The 21,472-nt window shown below is 30.4% G+C and overlaps 2 protein-coding genes, 1 long non-coding RNA gene and 1 pseudogene across 4 annotated transcripts; all 4 read right to left on the bottom strand.

Annotated features, from left to right (window-relative positions):
• Positions 1 to 297: 297 nt before the first annotated feature.
• LOC127248291 (uncharacterized) lies at positions 298 to 2,210 on the bottom strand. 2 transcript variants are annotated; one of them, XR_007838055.1, is made up of 4 exons: positions 2,004 to 2,210; positions 1,290 to 1,342; positions 1,079 to 1,162; positions 298 to 1,001 (listed from the first exon to the last, which is right to left on the bottom strand). It is a non-coding gene; the product is annotated as an uncharacterized LOC127248291 (long non-coding RNA). The 2 variants fall into 2 exon arrangements; XR_007838054.1 differs by having other exon boundaries at positions 298 to 1,162.
• Positions 2,211 to 2,431: 221 nt separating this feature from the next.
• Positions 2,432 to 5,008, bottom strand: LOC127248247 (acetolactate synthase 3, chloroplastic-like; annotated as a pseudogene).
• Positions 5,009 to 5,791: 783 nt separating this feature from the next.
• On the bottom strand, positions 5,792 to 7,940 carry LOC127248296 (acetolactate synthase 2, chloroplastic-like). The gene is made up of 2 exons (XM_051270572.1): positions 6,541 to 7,940; positions 5,792 to 6,369 (listed from the first exon to the last, which is right to left on the bottom strand). Exons 1-2 carry the CDS (start codon positions 7,915 to 7,917, stop codon positions 5,809 to 5,811), a joined length of 1,938 nt encoding a protein of 645 aa, XP_051126529.1. The 5' UTR covers positions 7,918 to 7,940; the 3' UTR covers positions 5,792 to 5,808.
• Positions 7,941 to 9,431: 1,491 nt separating this feature from the next.
• LOC127248359 (aldehyde dehydrogenase family 2 member C4-like) lies at positions 9,432 to 16,063 on the bottom strand. The gene is made up of 9 exons (XM_051270655.1): positions 15,873 to 16,063; positions 14,313 to 14,455; positions 11,346 to 11,729; positions 11,065 to 11,154; positions 10,799 to 10,972; positions 10,519 to 10,656; positions 10,285 to 10,422; positions 10,114 to 10,175; positions 9,432 to 9,817 (listed from the first exon to the last, which is right to left on the bottom strand). The coding sequence occupies exons 1-9, from the start codon at positions 15,988 to 15,990 to the stop codon at positions 9,544 to 9,546; spliced, it is 1,521 nt and encodes a 506-aa protein (XP_051126612.1). The 5' UTR covers positions 15,991 to 16,063; the 3' UTR covers positions 9,432 to 9,543.
• Positions 16,064 to 21,472: the final 5,409 nt, after the last annotated feature.

Genomic DNA, 21,472 nt, shown 5'->3' with positions numbered 1-21,472 from the left:
TAATTTATTAATTTTGAATAACCAGAAATTAAACTGAACAAACTAGGTTTTGAGCATAGTAATAAATTTAAATATAGTAATTTTTTAAATAAATTTAAAAATAGAAGGGATATATAAGTAACTTTAAATATGGTAACTTTTTAAATAAATTTTAAAAAACAGCTAAGAGATTTAAATAAGGTAAATTTTGAAAAAAAAAAAAAAAGAAATAGCTGTTGAAACAAGTCGTACCATACATTACAAATGAATTTCCTAAAATTATATTTCTCAAATCCCTTAACAATTTATCCATTTTTTCATTTGCGTTCGTCCCATAACAAAATATCCATTTTTTTTTTAGTAATTGTATTTACAAATATTCTTTCAATTACAATATATTACACAAATACCATTACATTTATATCATACAATACTAACTTTTATTTCTACTTTATCCCAGTATAATACTAATATTTCTAAAACTCCATGAAAAAACAAACGGAGGGAGCAATATTGTTGATTCTGGGGCTGCAATATATGGTACGTCATCTTCTTCCTCTTTTGGGGCTGCAATATATGGTACGTCATCTTCTCCTTCTTTTAGGGCTGCAATGGTACGTTTTCTTCTTCTTGTTCTTCTTCTCTCTTTTCACAAGTTTGTGTAGTAAAATGGCTGTTTTAATTATTTTTTTGATTTGATTAAAGATTTGATTTAGCAGGGGCAAGTGGCAAGGCGATTCAGTAAGGTATTTCTTTCCTCTTATACTTCTTGCTCTTGTTTTGGTTCTTCTTCTTCACAAGTTTGTTTAGTAAAATCTTGGACATAAATGAAAAACTGGAACCTTGTGAATCTGTTGCACTCATTTACCACAAAGTTAGGAGAATCAGCAGTCGTCCATGAACGCAAAACGAGACAAATGATAAGATACAATAATAATATCTTTCCTTTGTTGCGAACAAAGCTACCATCAACAGCTTTGAATGAGGACTCGCACAAGAACACCATTTGCCATCATGATATACTGCACTATGTCAAGATAGCACGTATTGATTGAAGAAAAATCTAAAGGGCGTCCACCAGTGTAAAAACAATACGAACCTTAGGGATCATGTCAACGTTATAATCTCTACTGGAGCCCAGGTGAGCTGGTGGCTTATCACTTCCTCTAAATCTTTTCCAAAGCTGTATGATCAAGAAGATCTCCAATTACAACAAAATTGACAAGGAAGATTGCGCATATCGACCTTTAACATAAAAGTTAGTGTCGTGAGTGGCAATACACTTCTCAGTCGGATTAAGAAAGGAATACCTGAATGAGATTGAGCCAAGTAGACTCTCCACCATAATAGTTGTTGCGAGAATCTATTACCAAAGTAATGCCAAGGTCAAGTTCCAATCGAAGACCATAAGAAAAAATTAAGGGGGTTCATAGATCATGAGATTATAATTGAGCAAAAATTAGGCACAGCAGCCTAGTCAAGTGCGTACGGACAAGATATCAATCCAAAAAGGTGCATTATATGAGAGAACAATCACATAAACTTAATCTACCAACTCATGCGAATAAAAGTGATACGAACTCCACTTCAAAATGATACGCTCACAGTGTAACTAAAACTCTTGCACAAACATCAAATCAAAGGATGATGAGTTCAACTTCTGAAGCTTAACTGAACTGCAGATTCGCAAGCAAAACGTGAAGAATCACCCGATCAAATCCACAAAATTTGAACTAACTCTCTGAAATCCGAGGAACATTCAACCAATAGTAAATGAAAAGCAAACGATACAGTTCAACTGAACAAAAATTCAAATTAATGGTAAAATCCCACCGACATCGACTCAAACTCAAAATCAACAAACTGAATGCAACGCAAATCGTTACTCATAGAGATTCTCAATATCCAAACTAGAATGGAAGCAGAAGATTTAATCAAAGCAATCGTGATCGTGAGCTACGGTACAGTAATGTAATGTGTTGAAAATTACTCTTCAAGTTGGAGAAACAAAGTCAATGGCTCACCAAATCCAAATCGTGATTAGCGGAGACGAGCTGAGCTTAGAATATCGTCCCATCCCATGAGGTTCTAGAATCGCTCCTCCTCTTCCCATTCCCATTCCTGCTATTCGAGGTCGGTGTGAAGGTGGGGAGGGCGGCCGCCGCCGTCAATTGATTTGGAATCGAGGATTTGAGCGCGTCGGTGTTAGGGAGGTAGATTAGAAATTTTAGTTTTTGGTTGTTTATTTCTTTTCTAAATAAAAAAAAAAAAAAAAAAAAAAAAAAAAAAACTTAATTTTTTAATATATAAATTCTTTAATAAAATAATAATAATTTGGATGAAGATATTTTATTTTTTAAATTCTATTTTTTTTTTTTTTTTTTTTTTGTGTGTTTGATATTTTCTCATCCCAAAATTGATCTACTTTTTATGTTTTAGGCAGTCAGTCCCGTCTTGGTCTCATTTTCTAATAAATTAATAATTAATTAATTTTATATTTTAATGATATAAATGAGTATTGATGTTATATTTTTATAATCTAATCCCAAATGCTAGTAGTAGATCGCAGTTGTTCACGGCATAGTTGGCGCGGTCTGTCCCGTACAATCCGAGCATTTGTAATGAAAACTCATCGTCCGAACTAGGATATGTCCCTAAGGCCATCATAGTACTCGCCACCGGAATCCCTGAAAGCTCCTCCACGAAACGCCTCAACTCCTTGCTCGAATTGACTCACCCGCCGCCCACGTAGAGGACAGGTCGCCTCGATTCAACAATCATATCTACGATCTTCGCCAGCAATGCGTTGCTCGGAGGTTCGGGAAGGTTCTGTAATAAGGATTCTTCGACGCCTAACCTTATCGGATCGTCCCAATTCCATGCCATTTTACTCAGCTGGACATCCTTAGGGAGATCGATCAAGACAGGGCCCGGGCGGCTGGTTTTCGCCACGAAAAATGCTTCCTTAACTATCGCCGGAATTTCATCGACACGCGAGATGAAGTAATTCTTTTTCGTGATCGGCCTCGTCAGCTCGACAATGAAAGCGTCCTGGAGGGCGCCGGTGCCGATCAAGTGACTCGGAAGCTGCCCCGTGACAACGACGAGCGGGACGCTATCGGCGAACGCATCGGCGAGGCCGGTAACTAAGTACTGGCACCAGGACCGGATGTCGTGACACCGGGAAATCCCGAAGCGCGCGCGTATCCCTTGGCAGCGAAAACGCTGCCCTGCTCGTGGTGGGCGAGCACGTTCCTTATCGGCGTGCGGCGGCGGATAGCGTCAAGGATGTCCATGCACGCGTCGCCGGGCTAGCCGAAGACGTGGCGGACGCCCTCGCGGTGGAGAGCCTCGGCGAGGATGTCGCGGCCTTTCTGCACCGTCGCGGCATCGTCGGAAAATGAGTGGGTGAGGGGGGAAGAGAGAAGGGAGACGGTGAGTCGATGGTGTCGACGACGTGAAGGGAGGAGGAAAGGCTTAGTGTTGATTTTTAAGGATGAGCATTTGAGAATGAGTTTGTTTGGGGATGAAAGAGTGAAGGAGGAATTTCTAGAGAGAGAGAGAGGAGAAAGCTTGGTTGACTATGGCTTCCATTTTTAGAGGTTGTCGAGACTAGTGTTGATGTAGTAGTTTTAGGTAAGGAAATTATTATTATTTCTCGTTCATATATGTCTTTTGCAACTACGTATGTGTATATATACATGGGCATGGAGGCTGTATATTTTGTCATCATCCAACCAAATTAATATAGTGCTGATTTAATTTAGTCAATATATGTTATATGGTCATCTCAACATATATTGTTTTATAATATAATATATATATTGTATTATAAATATATTAAAATATGTATAAATATATATTAGTCACCCCTATAGCATATACTTATATTGGTCACCCCTATAAAAAGTATTACAATTAAATTACTATTCAAATGAAAATTTAAAATAAAAAATCAAAATCAATCCTAAAAAGAACAAAATAAATTCTTTTTATTTTTGTGTATTTATAACTAAAGCCGTCAAAATGGGTTGAGCCAATGCGGGTTAGCCTATTTAGGCCCGCATTTTAACGGGCTTATTAAAAAATTATAATAAAACTAATCAAATAATAATATAAGAATATATTTTATTTTTTTATAAATTACAAATACACCGTTATAAATAAGTTAAGACGAATAAAATAAAATTTATATTATCATTAATTTAAATAAATTATCAATATTGTTTACACATTGTTTTTCTTCTCTAACTATGTTATTCATGACATTGTTATTTGTTTTGATTTTTCATAATTTGTTTTGTTCGTCTTTATTATTTAAATTTTATAATAAAACTATTTTTAGCTATTTTTAAATATTAATTACGAAAATATTTATAATATTAATATTCTTTAATATTTTTAAAAAATCCATGGGCTAGCCCGCTTAGCTCGCCACCCGCCGGTAGGTTGGGTTGGCTGATGAAATTTTGATCCGTCCCGTTGCGGGTTGGCCCGCAAACAACCCACTTATTTGCGGGTTATGGTGGATTGTGGGTCAATCCGCCCCACTAACCCGTTTTGACATATTTATTTATAACATGAAAATACATTACAATAGACATAATAGACATAAGTAGCAACCAATTTCACTGGACAATATCACTGTCAAATTTAAATCATAAACATCACATATTAAATGAAATACTGCCTCATTCAAATTTATTTTGATATTTATTTTATTGTTATCAAAAAAATATTTTTGCCTTTTTTATACTATATATATATATATATATATCTAATCATACTATTATCATCGACATCATGAAAATAAGACCATAAATGTTGTTACCACACTTCAATCGCCACATATATGCATAGATCGATTCACACATTAATCATAACTAAATAACAAACAAGTGTTTTACGCGCAAAAGCCAAGCACCCTCGGCATGAATTGATGCCGGAGCGATTTGGCACGATGGAGGTTTCGACTTCCCGCTGCTATTGGCGCAGCTATGGCGCGGCCAGATGCTTTTGTTGTGGACATTGACGGCGGTGGTAGCTTCCTGATTTAGTTAGTCACGCTGCGAGGGGATGTTCGAAGATCGAACATCGCTTGCTTACTTTGAAATATTTTTTAGCATTTTTGTTGATTGACATAGTAATAATTAGTGATGTACTTTTAAAACTTATACATTTAGAGCAAATTTAAATTTTAAAAATGAGATGATCATTTAACATGTATTAGAAACTCAATGTCAGATGAGTGAGGTGAGATATGGTCATTTAACAATCTTTATTTATTAAACAATATCAAAGGGTAGGGATATACAAAATATACGAACTGAATTGTCAAACCGTTAAATTGAACTGATTCGAACCGAATTTTAGATTAATCAATGAAATTAAGTTTAAATGCATATATTATATGTTGAAAATTTTGACGTTCGAGGCCTAATCTAATGTGTCACTCAATAAATAAAATTAGTTGATCACTCCTTAGTCTAGCCAGCCCAGCCTACCGAATTCAGCCCAATCTCTTTAGCCCAAACCCATCAAACCTAAGTTCAAACAAAACCTTAGCCCATTAGTTATATAGTTAAGGGTTTGTTAGGCAAATTAGAGCCTTAGAGAAGCTGCTGTCCAAGAGTAGCCCGTCTAGTCAAATTAACATCATGTTTGACTTATAAAATATGCGATCATATATTTATATTTATGAGATTTTGGGTTTTGCATCTAAAAATGCTAAATATTAAAAACCTTAGAAAACTGACCATGTTTCTTCATTTACATAATAAAAATAAATAAATAAATATAAAATGGACAGAGAGAGTAATAAATATATCCCTACGGACCACCGATGTCCGAAGGGAAGGCATGATCTTCGAGCGGTACAATAACATCTAGCAAGTATGGCCCCGGCGTCTCCATCATCTTTTTCATAGCATCTCTAAGCTCATTCCTCGTCGCCACCCGGGCCGACGGGACGTCGCAAGCCTCGGCAAACTTCACCATATCCGGAAAGATAACCGATGGCTTGAACGGATTTCCAAGGTAGCTAAACACCCTGTTCGAGCGACAGCACCGGTCCTCCCAAGTCGCAGTCATTCCAAAGTGTTGATTGTTGAAAATCAAAATTTTCAACGAGAGATTTTCCGCTCGCGCCGTGGCTAATTCTTGGACGTTCAAGAGGAAACTACCGTCTCCATCGACATCCACAACGACAGCATCTGGCCGAGCTATGGCTGCCCCGATCGCAGCAGGTAGCCCGAAGCCCATCGGGCCAAACCCTCCGGACATCACCACATGTCGCGGGTGCTCGTGAGTGTAAAATTGCGTCGCCCAAACTTGATGCTCCCCAGCGCCCGTGCATATAATGGCATTCCCGTTTGTTAGCTCGTCTAAAACCTGCGTAGTCGAAAACATGTTTAACTTTGAAAAATGACTAATCTCCGCTATAAAAAAAATTAATAGAACTCTGTCAGTGTATCTTGAAAGTTCAATGTTAAATGACCATCTCACCTGAAATTTAAGATAGTAAGAATATATATTATATATTTATACTATTATATAGTCAACCTGAATTACATGCCAAGGATGAATAACATCGTCGAATCGATCCCTATCGCGACAATAGCCGGCGCACATAATTCGATAGTTAGAGCCATGTTTTCGCGCATTTATCTCTCGTCGCCAAGTAGAAAAGTCGGGCTTTTCGCGTCCGGTTAACATTGAGTTCATACCTTTCAAGGCTAACTTGATATCAGCGCATAAACTCATCGCTACATTTTTGTTCTTTACGAGCTCGGATGGATCGATGTTAATGTGAACTATTCTCGCCTGGCTCGCAAACGATTCTTTGTCTGCGGCAACATAAGTGCAGTTGAACCTCGTCCCGAATGCAAGCAATAGGTCGCAGTTGTTCACGGCGTAGTTGGCGTGGTCGGTCCCGTACAATCCGAGCATTTGTAATGAAAATTCTTCGTCCGAACAAGGATATGTCCCTAAGGCCATCATAGTACTCGCCACCGGAATCCCCGAAAGCTCCACGAAACGCCTCAACTCCTTGCTCGAATCGAGACACCCTCCGCCCACGTAAAGGACAGGTCGCCTCGATTCGATGATCATATCTACTATCTTAGCGAGCAACGCCTCGCTCGGAGGTTCGGGAAGGCTATGTAATAACCGCTCTTCGACACCTAACCTTAACGGTTCGTCCCAATTCCACGCCATTTTGCTCATCTGGACATCCTTAGGGAGATCGATCAAGACAGGGCCCGGGCGCCTGGTTTTCGCCACAAAAAATGCTTCCTTAACTATCGCCGGAATTTCCTCGACACGCGAGACGAAGTAATTCTTTTTCGTGATCGGCCTCGTCAGCTCGACAATGGGAGTGTCCTGCAGGGCGCCGGTGCCGATCAAGTGGCTCGAAATCTGCCCCGTGACGACGACGAGCGGGACGCTATCGGCGAGCGCATCGGCGAGGCCGGTAACTAAGTTAGTGGCACCAGGGCCGGAAGTCGTGATGCAGACTCCGGGAAATCCCGAAGCACGCGCGTATCCCTCGGCGGCGAAAATGCTGCCCTGCTCGTGGCGGGCGAGCACGTTGCGTATCGGCGTGCGGCGGCGGAGAGCGTCGAGGATCTCCATTGAGGAGTCGCCAGGGTAGCCGAAGACGTGCCGGACGCCCTCGCGGTGAAGAGCCTCGGCGAGGATGTCGCTGCCTTTCCGCGCCGCTGCGGCGTCGTCGGGAAATGAGTGGGTGAGGGGGGAAGAGAGAAGGGAGGCGGTGACTCGATGGTGTCGACGAAGTGAAGGGAAGAGGAAAGGCCTAGTGTTGGTTTTTAAGGGTGAACATTTGGGAATGAATGTTGAGATGAGTTTGTTTGGGGATGAGAGAGTGAGGGAGGAGTTTCTAGAGAGAGTGAGGGAGGCTTCGTTGATTATGGCTTCCATTTTTAGAGGTTGTCGAGACTAGTGTTGATGTTGTTTAGGGAAAATATTTACTAGTTCACACTTTTGCATCTATATATATAGATACATATACATATGTGCATAATAACTATCACAACTGTTAAGGAAACGCAAGTATGCCAAATTTGCATATGCATATGTCGTAAATGGGGACGGTGGAACTTGAATTCAAAATTTAGTCGGGATCTGATATCATGTCGGATGCAGAATAACTGTCTGCTCGAACCGTTAGAAAAATGCAACCATTAATTATACATCTGCAAATAAGAGTCCCATTAGATTGTAGATTTCTTAGATTCGTTTAAAAGCATCTGTTGCAGGTCTTTCGTTATCTTTATTATTGTATTTTCAGTTTTCACTTATCTTTATTAAGAATTTATTACCTTTAACAAAAATAAAAATAAAAATAAAAATAAATTAAAAATTAAGTCTTATACAGAAGTTTGTGATGTACTGTTTATATATTATACTATACTCTAAAGATAATTGTTGTGAATTCTTGTATAATCATAACAATAATAATAATAATAATAATAATAATAATAATAATATGATTTTTAAAACATCTGAAGAACACGGGAAAAATGTTGGAGAGCATATACAATTATTTAATTACCCAATCAACATGACTAATTATCTTGCAGCTTAAGTCAGATTACTATACTTACATTAAAATTATTTATCACAATACACACATATAAGTTTCTTTAATTAGGACAAAAAAATAAATAAAATTAATTCACAAAAGGATTCGTCTTTAAATTGAAGTTTCTTATACACAAAATGAAAATGTTAATATGTTGTTGTCATCTGAAAACGTAACATTTACATATCTCAGAATGCCTGCCAAATTACGAGTTATATATTGTTGTGTTAGCTCACTATATATATATATATATATATATATATATATTATACTGTCATAAAGTCATCGTTCAATATAAAATACTATTTTTTATATTACCGACCCAAACTTTTATACTTCACATAAATAAATAAATATATATATATTCAAATCAAAACACTAAACAAGCAAACCCTTCTATACCTTCTCCATATATTTTTAATTAATTTTCCATTATTTTATCATTACAATTGCCTTCGCATTTTCTAAAATAATTTTTATTCATACAATAAGCTAGTTTACCGACGCCTCCAGGTCTTGTCTACCACACATAGTTCCTCTAATGTGACTTGTCTTGTAAAATCTAGTTTGCAAACTATTAGGTTCGACTGGTAATTTATCCGAACGCGCTCGAAGGGTAACTGTTGCGGGTTCCTACGTTATCAAAAAATAAAAAAATAAAAAATATTCAAACATAAGGTTATGGATTCAAACGTTGTCTTCAGGTCTTACCTGCCACACATGATTGACTATTACGTTCGGCCGCCTTGAATCGAATTTTTTTTGTATATTTATTTATGCAACCTTAATCCTCAAGTCAAGATTTTAATGGGATTTTAAATTGAGTACATAAAGGATAATTAACCAAGTATAAACAAATAACCAAATTTTATTACAATGATCGAAGATCATTATCCACACCAAGGTACGATGAAATGAAACAAGGTGAAGATATTAAACAAGAACATCATAGAATATATAGTTTAGAGCCATGGAGAGTTGTATATTGGAGTGGCTATGGATTTAATTTGAAGGTATTTGTTAAGGGCATCCATCCCCATGTCCTTCCCGAAACCGCTCATTTTGTATCCCCCGACGGGAAAGTCATTGTCGAAGCCAAAGTAGCAATTAATCCAAATAGTGCCGGCCTTGAGCGATCTTGAGACAGTGTTTGCTATGTTGAGATCGTTCGTCATAATCCCGGCCGCTAATCCATACTTTGTTTTGTTGGCTCTCTCGATGACTTCTTCGACCGTCCTGGATATAATATTGTGTTTGATATTAGAAATATCGCACTATCCCCCCTCCTTCCCTACCCCTTATTATAAGAATTATCAAATTATATATCTATTTTTTAAAATTATTTTTTTATTCAAAATATCACATCATACGTCAATTTATATTACATAGAATACTATTTCAATTCGAATTTTTACTATTTTCAGACTTCAAATCCAAATTCAAACATTAAAGGTCATTGATTTGGCGTTTGTTTATGTTTCAATGACTTTCGAGACATCATTCTTATGTATATATTCATTGATCGAACTTACTTGAACTTCATGATTGACATAACGGGCCCGAAGATTTCTTGGTTGGCAATGCTCATCTCGTCCTACAACAAAACAAGAATGTGTATAATAGATGAGTTGGTCGAGTCGTGAAATGTTTATATACTAGACTATATGTATTTATGCGCGCTTATAGTTTGTTTCGAAGCTTACGGTGACATTAGTGAATATGGTTGGTTCGATGTAGTATCCCTTTCTATCATAAGCCTTGCCACCAACCACCAATGTGGCTCCATCTTTCTTCCCACGGTCGATCCACGAAAGAACCTTTTCGTATTGTTTCTTGTCGACCTAGTTTCAAAGCATAGTATTGATCGCGACAAAGTAGCATAATGTAAAAGGGAGACGACGAACTTAAAGACAAAATAAGTCGCAAGATTATCGTACTTGTGGCCCTTGATTGACATTTGGATCCAACGGGTCGCCAACAACCCATGTCTTCACTTCTTCCAACAATCGAGCGACGAACTTATCATATATCCCTTCTTGAACAAATGTGCGTGTTCCCGCAACACATATTTGGCCCTAAACGATGAATAGTGTCAAAGAGTGTACACTTAAAAGTGAAATAAACATAAGATTAGGCTGGATAAATTTATCGATCCAATCATATTTCTACAAAGAAAAATATGATTGCTCGATGTTTAGCATAAATTTAACAACTAACTTGGTTATAGAAGCAAGCGACCAGCGCAAGAGGTGCGACTTTATCAACATCCGCATCGTCGAAGACAATAAACGGCGACTTGCCTCCCAACTCTAGTGACACGGGCTTTAGGTTGCTCGTCGCGGCCGCTTGCATTATACGGTGCCCGGTTTCTGTGGAGCCGGTGAAGCTTACCTAAAGACACAGAAAAAAAACATTGAAAGAAAACATCAACACTCGATACCAACATTGAATTTAATGAATTTTAAGCACAAAATGTTTCTCACCATGTCGATGTCCATGTGAGAGCTTATAGCGGCGCCAACCGTCGGGCCATACCCCGTCACAACGTTAATCACCCCATCGGGAACTCCGGCCTACACATTTCAAAACACATTGATATATACATTATTATGTTTGCGCACATATATTTGTATATAGAATCATAGATACTACCTCCATCATCGAAATCTGTTCACGTTCTCTCTGTATTTTTTACACAGAGAATGAGAACAGAATTGGATGACAAAGATAGTAATAATATGATAATGTATCGTCGAAAGCGTACAAGCTTAGCCAAATGAGCGTAGTAAAGCGCCGAAAGAGGTGTTTGCTCGGCCGGCTTGAGGACCATCGTGCACCCGGCCGCTAGCGCTGGCCCGACTTTCATGACAAACATTTGCGTCGGGAAGTTCCATGGAACGATGTGTCCCACGACTCCGATGGGTTCGGCGAGTGTGTAGCCCTGCATTTCCCTCGACAATTTGAGGGTCTCGCCGTGGATTTTGTCGGCTGCGCCGGCATAGTACCGGATAAGCTCGGCGGCGTTGTGGATGTACAAGCCCTTGCCGAGACTATAGAGATTCGCAGCGTCGATGGCGTCCAATGTCGCTAACTCTTCGAGATGTTCGTCGATTAGGTCCGCGAACTTTAGCATTATTCTCCGCCTTTCCTAAGAATCAAGAAGAAACGATGTGGATCCGTTTAAATAGTACTTGATATGATATTTTGTGAGAATGTACTACCATTTTTTATATGAATTTCACATTAAAATATATATAGATATACTATTAATTAAGTTTGTTCTTAGTAAATATATATATTTTTTTTTTACAAAATATTACATTTAAATGTTATTTAAATCAAAATTTAAAGAAAAATTATTCAAAATCAAATAAACTCCTAACTAGTTTACTTGTGTTTATAATAAACTCATTTTCAGGTTATTTAATTTAATTTTTTATTAAAAAAAATCAAACTTAAAACTCATTAAATAATTATTTTACTTCAACAACACTTCATATTAAAATATCAAAACAAAATTAAAATATAAGTGAACATTAAATACTGCTGATCAATTTAACCTATATTTTATTAAAATATAAGTGAACACATTAATAAGAAAGAAGTGAATGTTATTCAAATGCGAAATTGATTTATACTGCTGATCAATTTAACCTATATTTTTAAATAAGATTAAATACTCTTAAAATTATTTCACCTCCCTACGTTTTTTCTTTTTCTTTTTCTTTTTTTCTCTCTCTCTCTCTCTTCAATCTAATTAATTATTTACCCTATATTGATTTATAATACTTTTTTAAACTAACTTAACTAAAACGTCATCGTTTTGATATTTCCTAAACAAAATCATCAAAACACAATTACGTGAGTACCCGCTTGAACAAAACCATATATGGTCATAATTAGTGATACACGACTTTATGATGTGAAGGTTCATATTATTTTTTTAAAAATATTTTAATTTTGTGTCTGTTAATTGTTTATGTTATCCTAATATACAAATTCAACTGTTTCCTTCTTCCTCCTAATAAAAAATAATTATCTTACTGTCAATTATTGATCCAAATATATATATATATATACACAAATCATCAGCATATAAAATATAGAAATGTTAATTTTCGCACGTAAAATAGTTATATAGTACAGATAAAACAGGTAGATATTAGTGTGTTTGTTTGCGGGCTTTGGATTTTGAATTGAGATTTTGATTAGTAAAAAATTTGAATTTGAATAATTGTACGATGTGATATAAATAGCTGTTGATGCGATGTTTTGAATGTAAAATTGATTTTTCAGTATAATATAAAAAATAAAAAATAGGTGTTTGATTTGATGTTTTTCGGGGGAGAAAAATGAAATGAATAGTGGATTTAAAATTCAATCCCCCAAACAAACACATCCTACATAAGTATGTTATGTGCTAAAATCACAGTAGCATATGTTACGCAAGATCGTTAATTAATATAATGTATTTGTATTATGTTAATATAAATAGTATAGTGTCTGTAATAATATCATATAATGTCTATCAGTACACGACGATGTGTTGAATTTTAAAATTCGCCATAAAATATTTTTTAGGTGTACTGTATAAATATATTTTTGTGTTATGATGAATTATATCAATTTATATATTATATTTGCATTATTATTGATTTATTATTCATATTTTCCTTGTTAGTACCATAATCGCCTATATATATATATATATATATTCAACTAACTAAATTATATTTTATTTTAACACGTATAATACAAATGAATCGAGCATCTAAAATGTATATGAGCATTATTAGTATAGTATAATAAAAAGTTATTCATTTAAGTATATACGCGACAATATTTATAAATTTTATATGTATATATATATATATAACAATAATGGAATCATTCCTAACAACCCTCAATAAAAAAATAAATAAGATTATTACTAAAAAAATTATGTTAATTGGATCTAAACATTTTAAATTTAACAAATTATATATTTCGTTATTTGTCTAATTGATGTAAAAATAGAAGAAAAGGGTTTGTTTTTTTTTTTTATTTTAATATTTGATATCATATTTCATCGAAAAAATAAAGTTGAATGTAATTAGAAAAAAAGAAAAAGAGTAACAAACCTAAAGTAGAAAATTCTAATACAACAATATACTTCCCAATATGTAGAATTAATATCGATAATGCTAATATAAAACTAATAAATAAATATTGATATATGAAGTTTTTTATTTAAATTTTATTTACAACCACATGTTCTCAATATTGTTTAGCACTGTATAAATTAACATCAAATATTTTTTTAAAAAAAAAAAATGCATAACATGTATAATATTTATTTTTAATTCAAGATATAAAATAATATAATTTTTTTCAGATAAAAATACATAAATGACATATCACAAATAATGAAATAAACACACCATTATTTTCATTATATAAAATTCGAAATATCAAAATATGTAATAATGTAATTTTATTATTTTAGTCATTTAAAAAATTATAGTACAAAATAAATTTATATATCTCATTCGTCAATAGTCTTAACTACCACACATATATACAAAATCATTAAAGTAAAGAGAAATTAAATAAAAAAAATATTACCTACTATATTTATTTTAATCATCAAAAGTTTAAAAATATCAATTATTGGATCAACATCATAATTCACCCACACAAAAAATATATATAAAAAAAAAATGCCTATATTGAAGGTGTATATAGTGCTTACAGTTCCGGGACTTCGAGGCCAGGGACCGTGATCAAAGGCATGACGGGCAGCCTTGACAGCTAAATCCACATCCTCCTTGTCGCCTTCTGCAACACTTGCTATGACTTCCTCGGTCCTGGGATCAATGGTCTCGAAGGTTTTTCCTGTTTTTACATATTTAATATAAATTAATTATTTAATATTCATATTGAAAAATAAATATAACAAATTTGGATGTTTGCAGAGACAAAGGCTTAACTAAAGGGTTCCCCAATAATTTTTTTTCTAAAAAAAATTATATATATTTTTCAAATTATATATAACCCATTTTAAAATTACTTGTGGATATGCAATAATTAACATTATAAGTGTGTTTTTTTAAAAAAAATTATATTAAAATAATATTTGATAGGATATTAAGTAAGAAAAAAAATTCAAAAAATATATAATTCAAATAGAAAATTTTAAAAAATTTATTTTAAAGAAAAACACTATAACATGCATATATATATATATACAAGAAAATAATAATAATAATAATAATTCACGGCCTAAACTTGAGTTACGTGTTTTTTGTCGTGTATCGTCGATTGAAAAATAAAAATTTAAAGGAGTTAGAGCCAATGAATTTATTTAGAGTTTAGTATTTTTAATTTAAAGTATTTTATTATTATGAATGGAAAGACGTCTAATAATATAAATATATTTTCTTCATCCTAAAATAATAGGTTTGTTTTATTATTATTGTATGTTTTAAAAAATAATTTTATTATGATAAAATTATTTTTATTTATTTATTATTATTATTATACAAACAAATTCATAAGAACAAAATAATATTTTCAATGACCAATATAATATAATACTATAATTTAAATCTCATTTCATGTTGAATTATTATTATTTTTAAATATATAAAATATATATGTAAATATTCTCATATATATCATATTTTTATAATATTAATCAAAAAATATCTTAAAAAACTTAGTGAAATAATACAATATTTATTAATATAAAAAATTTGGTAATGATACGATAAAAAAAAAAAAAAAAAAAAAAAAGAGAGAGAAAAAAAAAAGTTGTCTTGGCTATTGAAAAAAAAAAAATTAAAGATCTTAAAATATTCTCTTGCATTTGCAAGTGAATAAAGTTACGATTCAATAAAAATAAAACAGCCTTACAAAAACAATTTTCTGATATAGATAATTAAGAAAATTATCATTAAAAAAAAAACAGAGTAAGAAGTTAAGGAATATAATTAAAATATATTCCATTCATTCCATTTGAATACAGCTTTTAGAGTTTGATAGCAAATTAAAAAGTAGTAGTATTTTATTAATTAATAAAAATATATAAAAAATTTGATTTTTTTATTTTTTTATTTTATATAAAAAAAAATAAATGCATATGTAATGATATATTTTAAATTTAAATAAAAATGAAATACAGTACGATTATTTTTACTTAAAAAAAAATATATAATATTGCAATGCAACTAGCCAAAACGATATAAATATTAGTTTGAAATCAAACGGAAAAAAGAAGAAAAAAACAAGAACAAGGAAAGAGAAGACAAACCAGAAACGGAATCTTGGAACTGTCCATTAATGAAGAGCTTAGTGAATTTGATCTGAGGAATCTTGACCGTCCATTTCTCTCCATTTATCCCATTGCTAACTTCACCTCCTCCACCCATCTCTATCTCTCTCCTCTCTCTCTCTCTCTCTCTCTCTCTCTCTCTCTCTCTTAGATGAAGCTTTAGGCTGCTGGTTGCTTCTGCAATATAATGGGGTATGTGTATATATATATATATATAGCAGCGGAGCAGTAGCTGTCATATAAAAAATAATGAAAAAAAAATTTTTGTACATACAATTTTTAATATTCCTATTACGTTGAGTTGCAGTATAAAAGACAAAAATATTCTTATTATTAATATTGTGTAATATAAATGTAGTAATATTTGTATAATATATTATAAATTGGAAGGATATTTATTATATTAAGTAGATAATACAATTACTAAATAATATCATTGTTTTGAAACTGACGAAAATGAAAAATAGAAAATTGAACTCTTATTATGGGACTGAAGGAGTATATAAGAATATATTATATACTCATTTTGTTCCAAAATAATAGTAGTATTATTTTGTAATTTTTGTTCGTCTCAAATTAATAGTCTCAATTCTATTTTTGGTAACAAATTTTTCACCTTTTTTACAAAATTATTATTATTATTTTACAATAATTACATAAAATATGGGTGTTTTGGTCTTGTAAAAATACTTTTATACCCACTGTCAATATAATACCATTATTTTTAAATTTTCGTATCACTCTCAAATATCCTTATTGTTTTGGAACTGATGGAGTGTATATATATATATATGTTGATAGAAGAGCTGAAGAATTCCTATATGTTTCTTTTGATGAATTTTGGAAAAATTTTAGTTTATGTTTGGTATTAAAATAATATATAATATAATATTTTGTGAAGAAAAAAAATATTTTTTTCGGAAAATGCAAAGTCTAAATAGTAGAAACTTGAGGTTTGCAGGATAAAATAATATTTCCTCCTTCCCTTAACAATCTATCAATTTTTTTATTTCATAAGAAAGTATTTACTTCTTTTTTTTTATTAATTGTACTATCTACCTAATATTGCAAAATATTATTCCAATTTATAATATAGTATTACACAAATATTATTATTTTTATATCATACAATACTAATAAGTATATAGTTTAATCTTTTTATTTTTATTTTTACTTAAATTCGAATATAATAATAATATTTTTAAAACTTCTTGCAAAAAGTAATTTAATAGATAAATATGGGACGGAAGGAGTATTATTTTATTGGTCAGTAGAAGTGTATAAAAAATTTTGGTATTTTTGTTATTTGACTTTTATGTAAAGTAATTGTATTAGAAATAATATATTTGTAATTTAAGTAAAGATTAATAATATTTTAGTATTAATTTATTATTTTTTTTACTAAAATTTAAAGAAAAAAAATACTTTAGAACAAAATGAACGAATATACTCCCTCCGTCCCGTATGAAAGGTGATGTTTGCTTCTTGCACGTAGATTTTTAAATATTAGTATTATATTGGATTATAGTAAAAAATATAAAAATACCCCTATTACTATAGTGTATTATAAAAATAATGGCATTCGTGTAATATATTGTAAGTTGAAAGAGTATTTATTATGTTAAATAGGTAGTACAATTACTAAATTAAGAAATGATAACCTTATTTTGGAACGAACAAAAATGAAAAACGGTATCCTTTCAATGGAACAGAGGGAGTAATAAAAATAGTATTTTAATATTTGAACTGAGGAAGTATGTTTGTTTTTTTATTTAGTCTGATAGTCCACGCTCTCATCTTACATGTCTCTTGTGCACTATAGATACAAAATTTTAGAAATGATATAATTAATAAATAATTAGAAATATATTAGTAAATCTAATTAAATTACAATAAAAATAATTATATATTATAATAACTAATTAATATACTTACAAAATTATAGATTAAAAAAGTTTAAATGTGATTGTAATATTTTTGAAAAAAAAAAACAGATTAACACAACAATATAAACAAAAATATATATATTTCCTCCGCTCATTGAAAGGTTATCATTTTCCATTTTCGTTTGTCTCAAAACAAGGTTATCATTTTCTAATTTAGTAATTGCACTACCTAACTAATATAATAAATACCCTTCCAACTTACAATATATTACACAAATGCCATTATTTTTATATTACTCAATACCAATAGGGGCATTTTCGTCTTCTTCACTATAATCCATTATAATATTAATATTAAAAAATCTACAAGTAAAAAATAAACAACAACCTTACACATGGACGGAGGGAGTATATAAATAATACTCTATCAAATACGGAGTATTTATTTTTATTTAAAATATTATCTTGAACAATTATTTTTATATTTACGTAAATATCTCCTTCATGATTTGACCCTTTTTTTTTTATTAATAGAGGACCGGCTGCCTTATACAAGTTGCAGGAGCTGGATTAATTCAAAGCCAATAATTCAAAGCTAATAAATGTACAATATAATTTTACTCATACATGCAGATTAAATATATTAATATTATATAATATATACATATAAAAAAAATACTTTTGATATTAATTGCATTAAAAGAATAATGATAAAACAATAGGGATGTTTTTATATTTAATTGAAATATATTTTTATTAAAAATAAAGAAAGAGATATATTTTACTTAAATAAACAAAAAAGAAAAAGCAAAATGAATACCTTTAATTTTGAAAAAAAAAAAGAAGAAGCAATAATTAAGAACTAAAATTAAACTATTCAAATGAGTAAAAGATTAAAATTGTCATTTTAAAATAAAGGGACTAAAATTGACACATTAATAAATAAAATTGACCAAAATGATCATTTTACAAATAAAAAAAATTAAAATTGACACATTAATAAATTAACAAGATCAAAAATATATTTTATCCTTTAAAATCATAAAAGAACAAAGTTATCTCTTCATCGGTGCATTTTTTTTAATTCTAGTTGCTAGTTGACCGGTATATAAAAAAATTATGCTCATGATGTATTTATTTAAGACTTTTTTGTTTTTCAAGATTTATAATATTTAATTTTTAAGATCCTCCAAAATTTATATTATTTATCCTCATAAATCATTACATAAAATTTACTATTCAAACAAAAAATTTTAAACTAAAATAAGTAAAAAGAAAAAATAACCAATTATATAAACACACAAATATTTCATATAATTCTAATAAAACTCAATCATGCATTCTATTTAGAAAATGAAAGACCATAAGTAAAAATGATTTTGATAAAAATAAAAAATAAAAATCAAATTTTAGCTAAGTTAGGGAAATCTTTTCTCAACACAACTATTAGTGCTTTTTTAACTAATGAAGTATTATTTTCAAAAGATAAAATGACTTGCGCATTTAGAGATAGATTACTTTCTTCGTCTCAAATTAAATGACTCTTTTGGAATTTTATAATAAATTAAAAATAATATTATTTTATTAATTAGTAAAGTGTATAAGAATTTTTGACATTTTTGTCATTTAAATTTATGTATAAAGTAATTGTATATGTAATGGTATGTTTGTAGTTTATTAAAAGTTAATGATATTTTGATATTAACGAATGATTATTTTTTCTAAAATAGGAAATAGATACTTTGAAATTGAACAGAAAATAATAGTAAAAAAAATATTTTGAATTGAGACGGAAATAATACCTTAATATCCAGAACTTCGACAAACAAAAATGAAAGAAGAATTGAATTGTGCCAAAAAAAAATATACCGAAAATGGAAATCGAAGCGAGAGACAAGTTAAAGAAAAAAAGGAAAAACTTGTGATTATTAGTGTGTTTTGAATGATGTAAGAAGTTTCATTTTTATAGGTATTTCCACATATGTGAAGGTAATGTGTATACATGTAGGCTTAGAAAAATTTGGGTTCGAACCTATTGGGATCATCTCATAAATAAAATACTTTTTTTCGTTAAATAAATTTAGTTTAATTCGTAAAAATACAAAGAAATAGCGTTAAATTTATCGGACATAATGAGTAAAAGAATGTTACTGTACATTTGGTATGAAAAGTTAAATTTTAAAAAATAATAGCAGAGAGGAAAATTAAAATTACTTTTTTTTTAATTTGATAAAATAGATAACTCAGTTAAAAATGTAAAAAAAATATATATATATAATGATTTGAGTAAAACGAGTAGATTTCAGCGAGTGAAAATATATGAAAAAAAATATGATTGATGATTTTTTTTGTTTAAATAATAAATTAGATATAATATTATTTTAAGATCATATTAGTATAATATAAAAATATATATATATAAATTAAATATATGAATATTAAATTAGATGTAATATTTTGTAATATGAAAATAATACTTCCTCTGTCCACTTGTAAAGTTTACATTTGTTTTTTGGGTGTTGTTATTTGAATATTAATTATTATATCAAAACATAAGTAACAAAAATACTTCTATTAGTATCTTATAAAACTGATAAAATGACATTTATACAAAGTATTATACAAACATAAATAAAAATTTTAATGCTAACTATAATAACGCAAAAGGTAAATATAAATTTATTAAGTGGACAGAGAAAATATAATTTAAAATAAATCATAAAAATCAAATAATATATAAAAAATTAATGAAATAATAAATAAGCGCACTTTCAATTCTCTCTCTATTTTGTTTTTTTAATTTTTTTTAATTTTTTTTTTTTTTGCATAAAAGAGAAATGAAAATAAATAAAAAATTATTTAATTCTTAAATATGATTTCTCTCAATCAAACAAATATTTATCAAATGTTATACTCCGTTAAGTATTTCAATGTTTATTATGAAAATAGGTTTTTTAAATGTAGCCTACACGTTATGCTGATATTTTCTATGGTTTAAAATTAATAAATTACTATCCAAAAATTAAACTAATTTTTTATTTTTTTATTTGGAATGTCTAACTATTATTGTTCTTTTTTTTTTATTTTTATGCACAAAATTTATTATTTTGTCCTTATTTCATTTATTCTTTTTTTTTATATACAGAAAATAAAAGACAAATTTGTTATTTTATAACAAAAACTCTAATCGACTAAAAATGCATGCAAATATCAAATAGGGCATTAGAAGGAGGGAGCATTATGTATGTGAATCAATATATAGATTAAAGATAAAGTTATTTTCTGATTTTTCAAAATTAATACACTTCGTATAAAGAAATAACGCATATTTTTATTACACATAACATATATTGTTTATAATAAAATTATGTATTGTTTATTAATAATTATAATATATGTTGTATAAGAATATATTATGTGTCAAAATCAATTATTAGATGTATATTTATATTATATTCATATAAATAATGTAACGTCAATAATAGCAATATTATATATTATTTGTTAATATATTATGTATTGTTTAACACAATGTTGAATTTAAATACAGTAGCTAGGTAACGCTGAATTTTAAATTAAACAACTAAGCAGCAGTCACCCTATATTATAATTTTAACTATAAAAAAAAATAAAAAATCATACAATTCTTTAATAGAATATTATACACGTAATCCAAATCTACTTTATAATTAA

Source organism: Andrographis paniculata, unplaced genomic scaffold (genome assembly GCF_009805555.1).
Source record: "Andrographis paniculata isolate CXL003 unplaced genomic scaffold, ASM980555v1 Contig33END, whole genome shotgun sequence".
Taxonomy (NCBI): Eukaryota; Viridiplantae; Streptophyta; class Magnoliopsida; order Lamiales; family Acanthaceae; genus Andrographis; species Andrographis paniculata.
The sequence above is the reverse complement of the archived record's forward strand: the minus strand, read 5'-3'. Positions and strand labels throughout refer to the sequence as shown.

Coding starts and splice junctions, on each gene's coding strand:
- LOC127248296 (XM_051270572.1), bottom strand. CDS start 7,917: ATGGAAGCCATAATCAACGAAGCCTCCCTCACTCTCTCTAGAAACTCC. Junction 6,370..6,540: donor ATCCTTGGCATGTAATTCAG/GTTGACTATATA, acceptor TCGACTACGCAG/GTTTTAGACGAGCTAACAAA.
- LOC127248359 (XM_051270655.1), bottom strand. CDS start 15,990: ATGGGTGGAGGAGGTGAAGTTAGCAATGGGATAAATGGAGAGAAATGG. Junction 10,657..10,798: donor TCGCTTGCTTCTATAACCAA/GTTAGTTGTTAA, acceptor TTCATCGTTTAG/GGCCAAATATGTGTTGCGGG. Junction 9,818..10,113: donor ATGTCAATCATGAAGTTCAA/GTAAGTTCGATC, acceptor TATTATATCCAG/GACGGTCGAAGAAGTCATCG.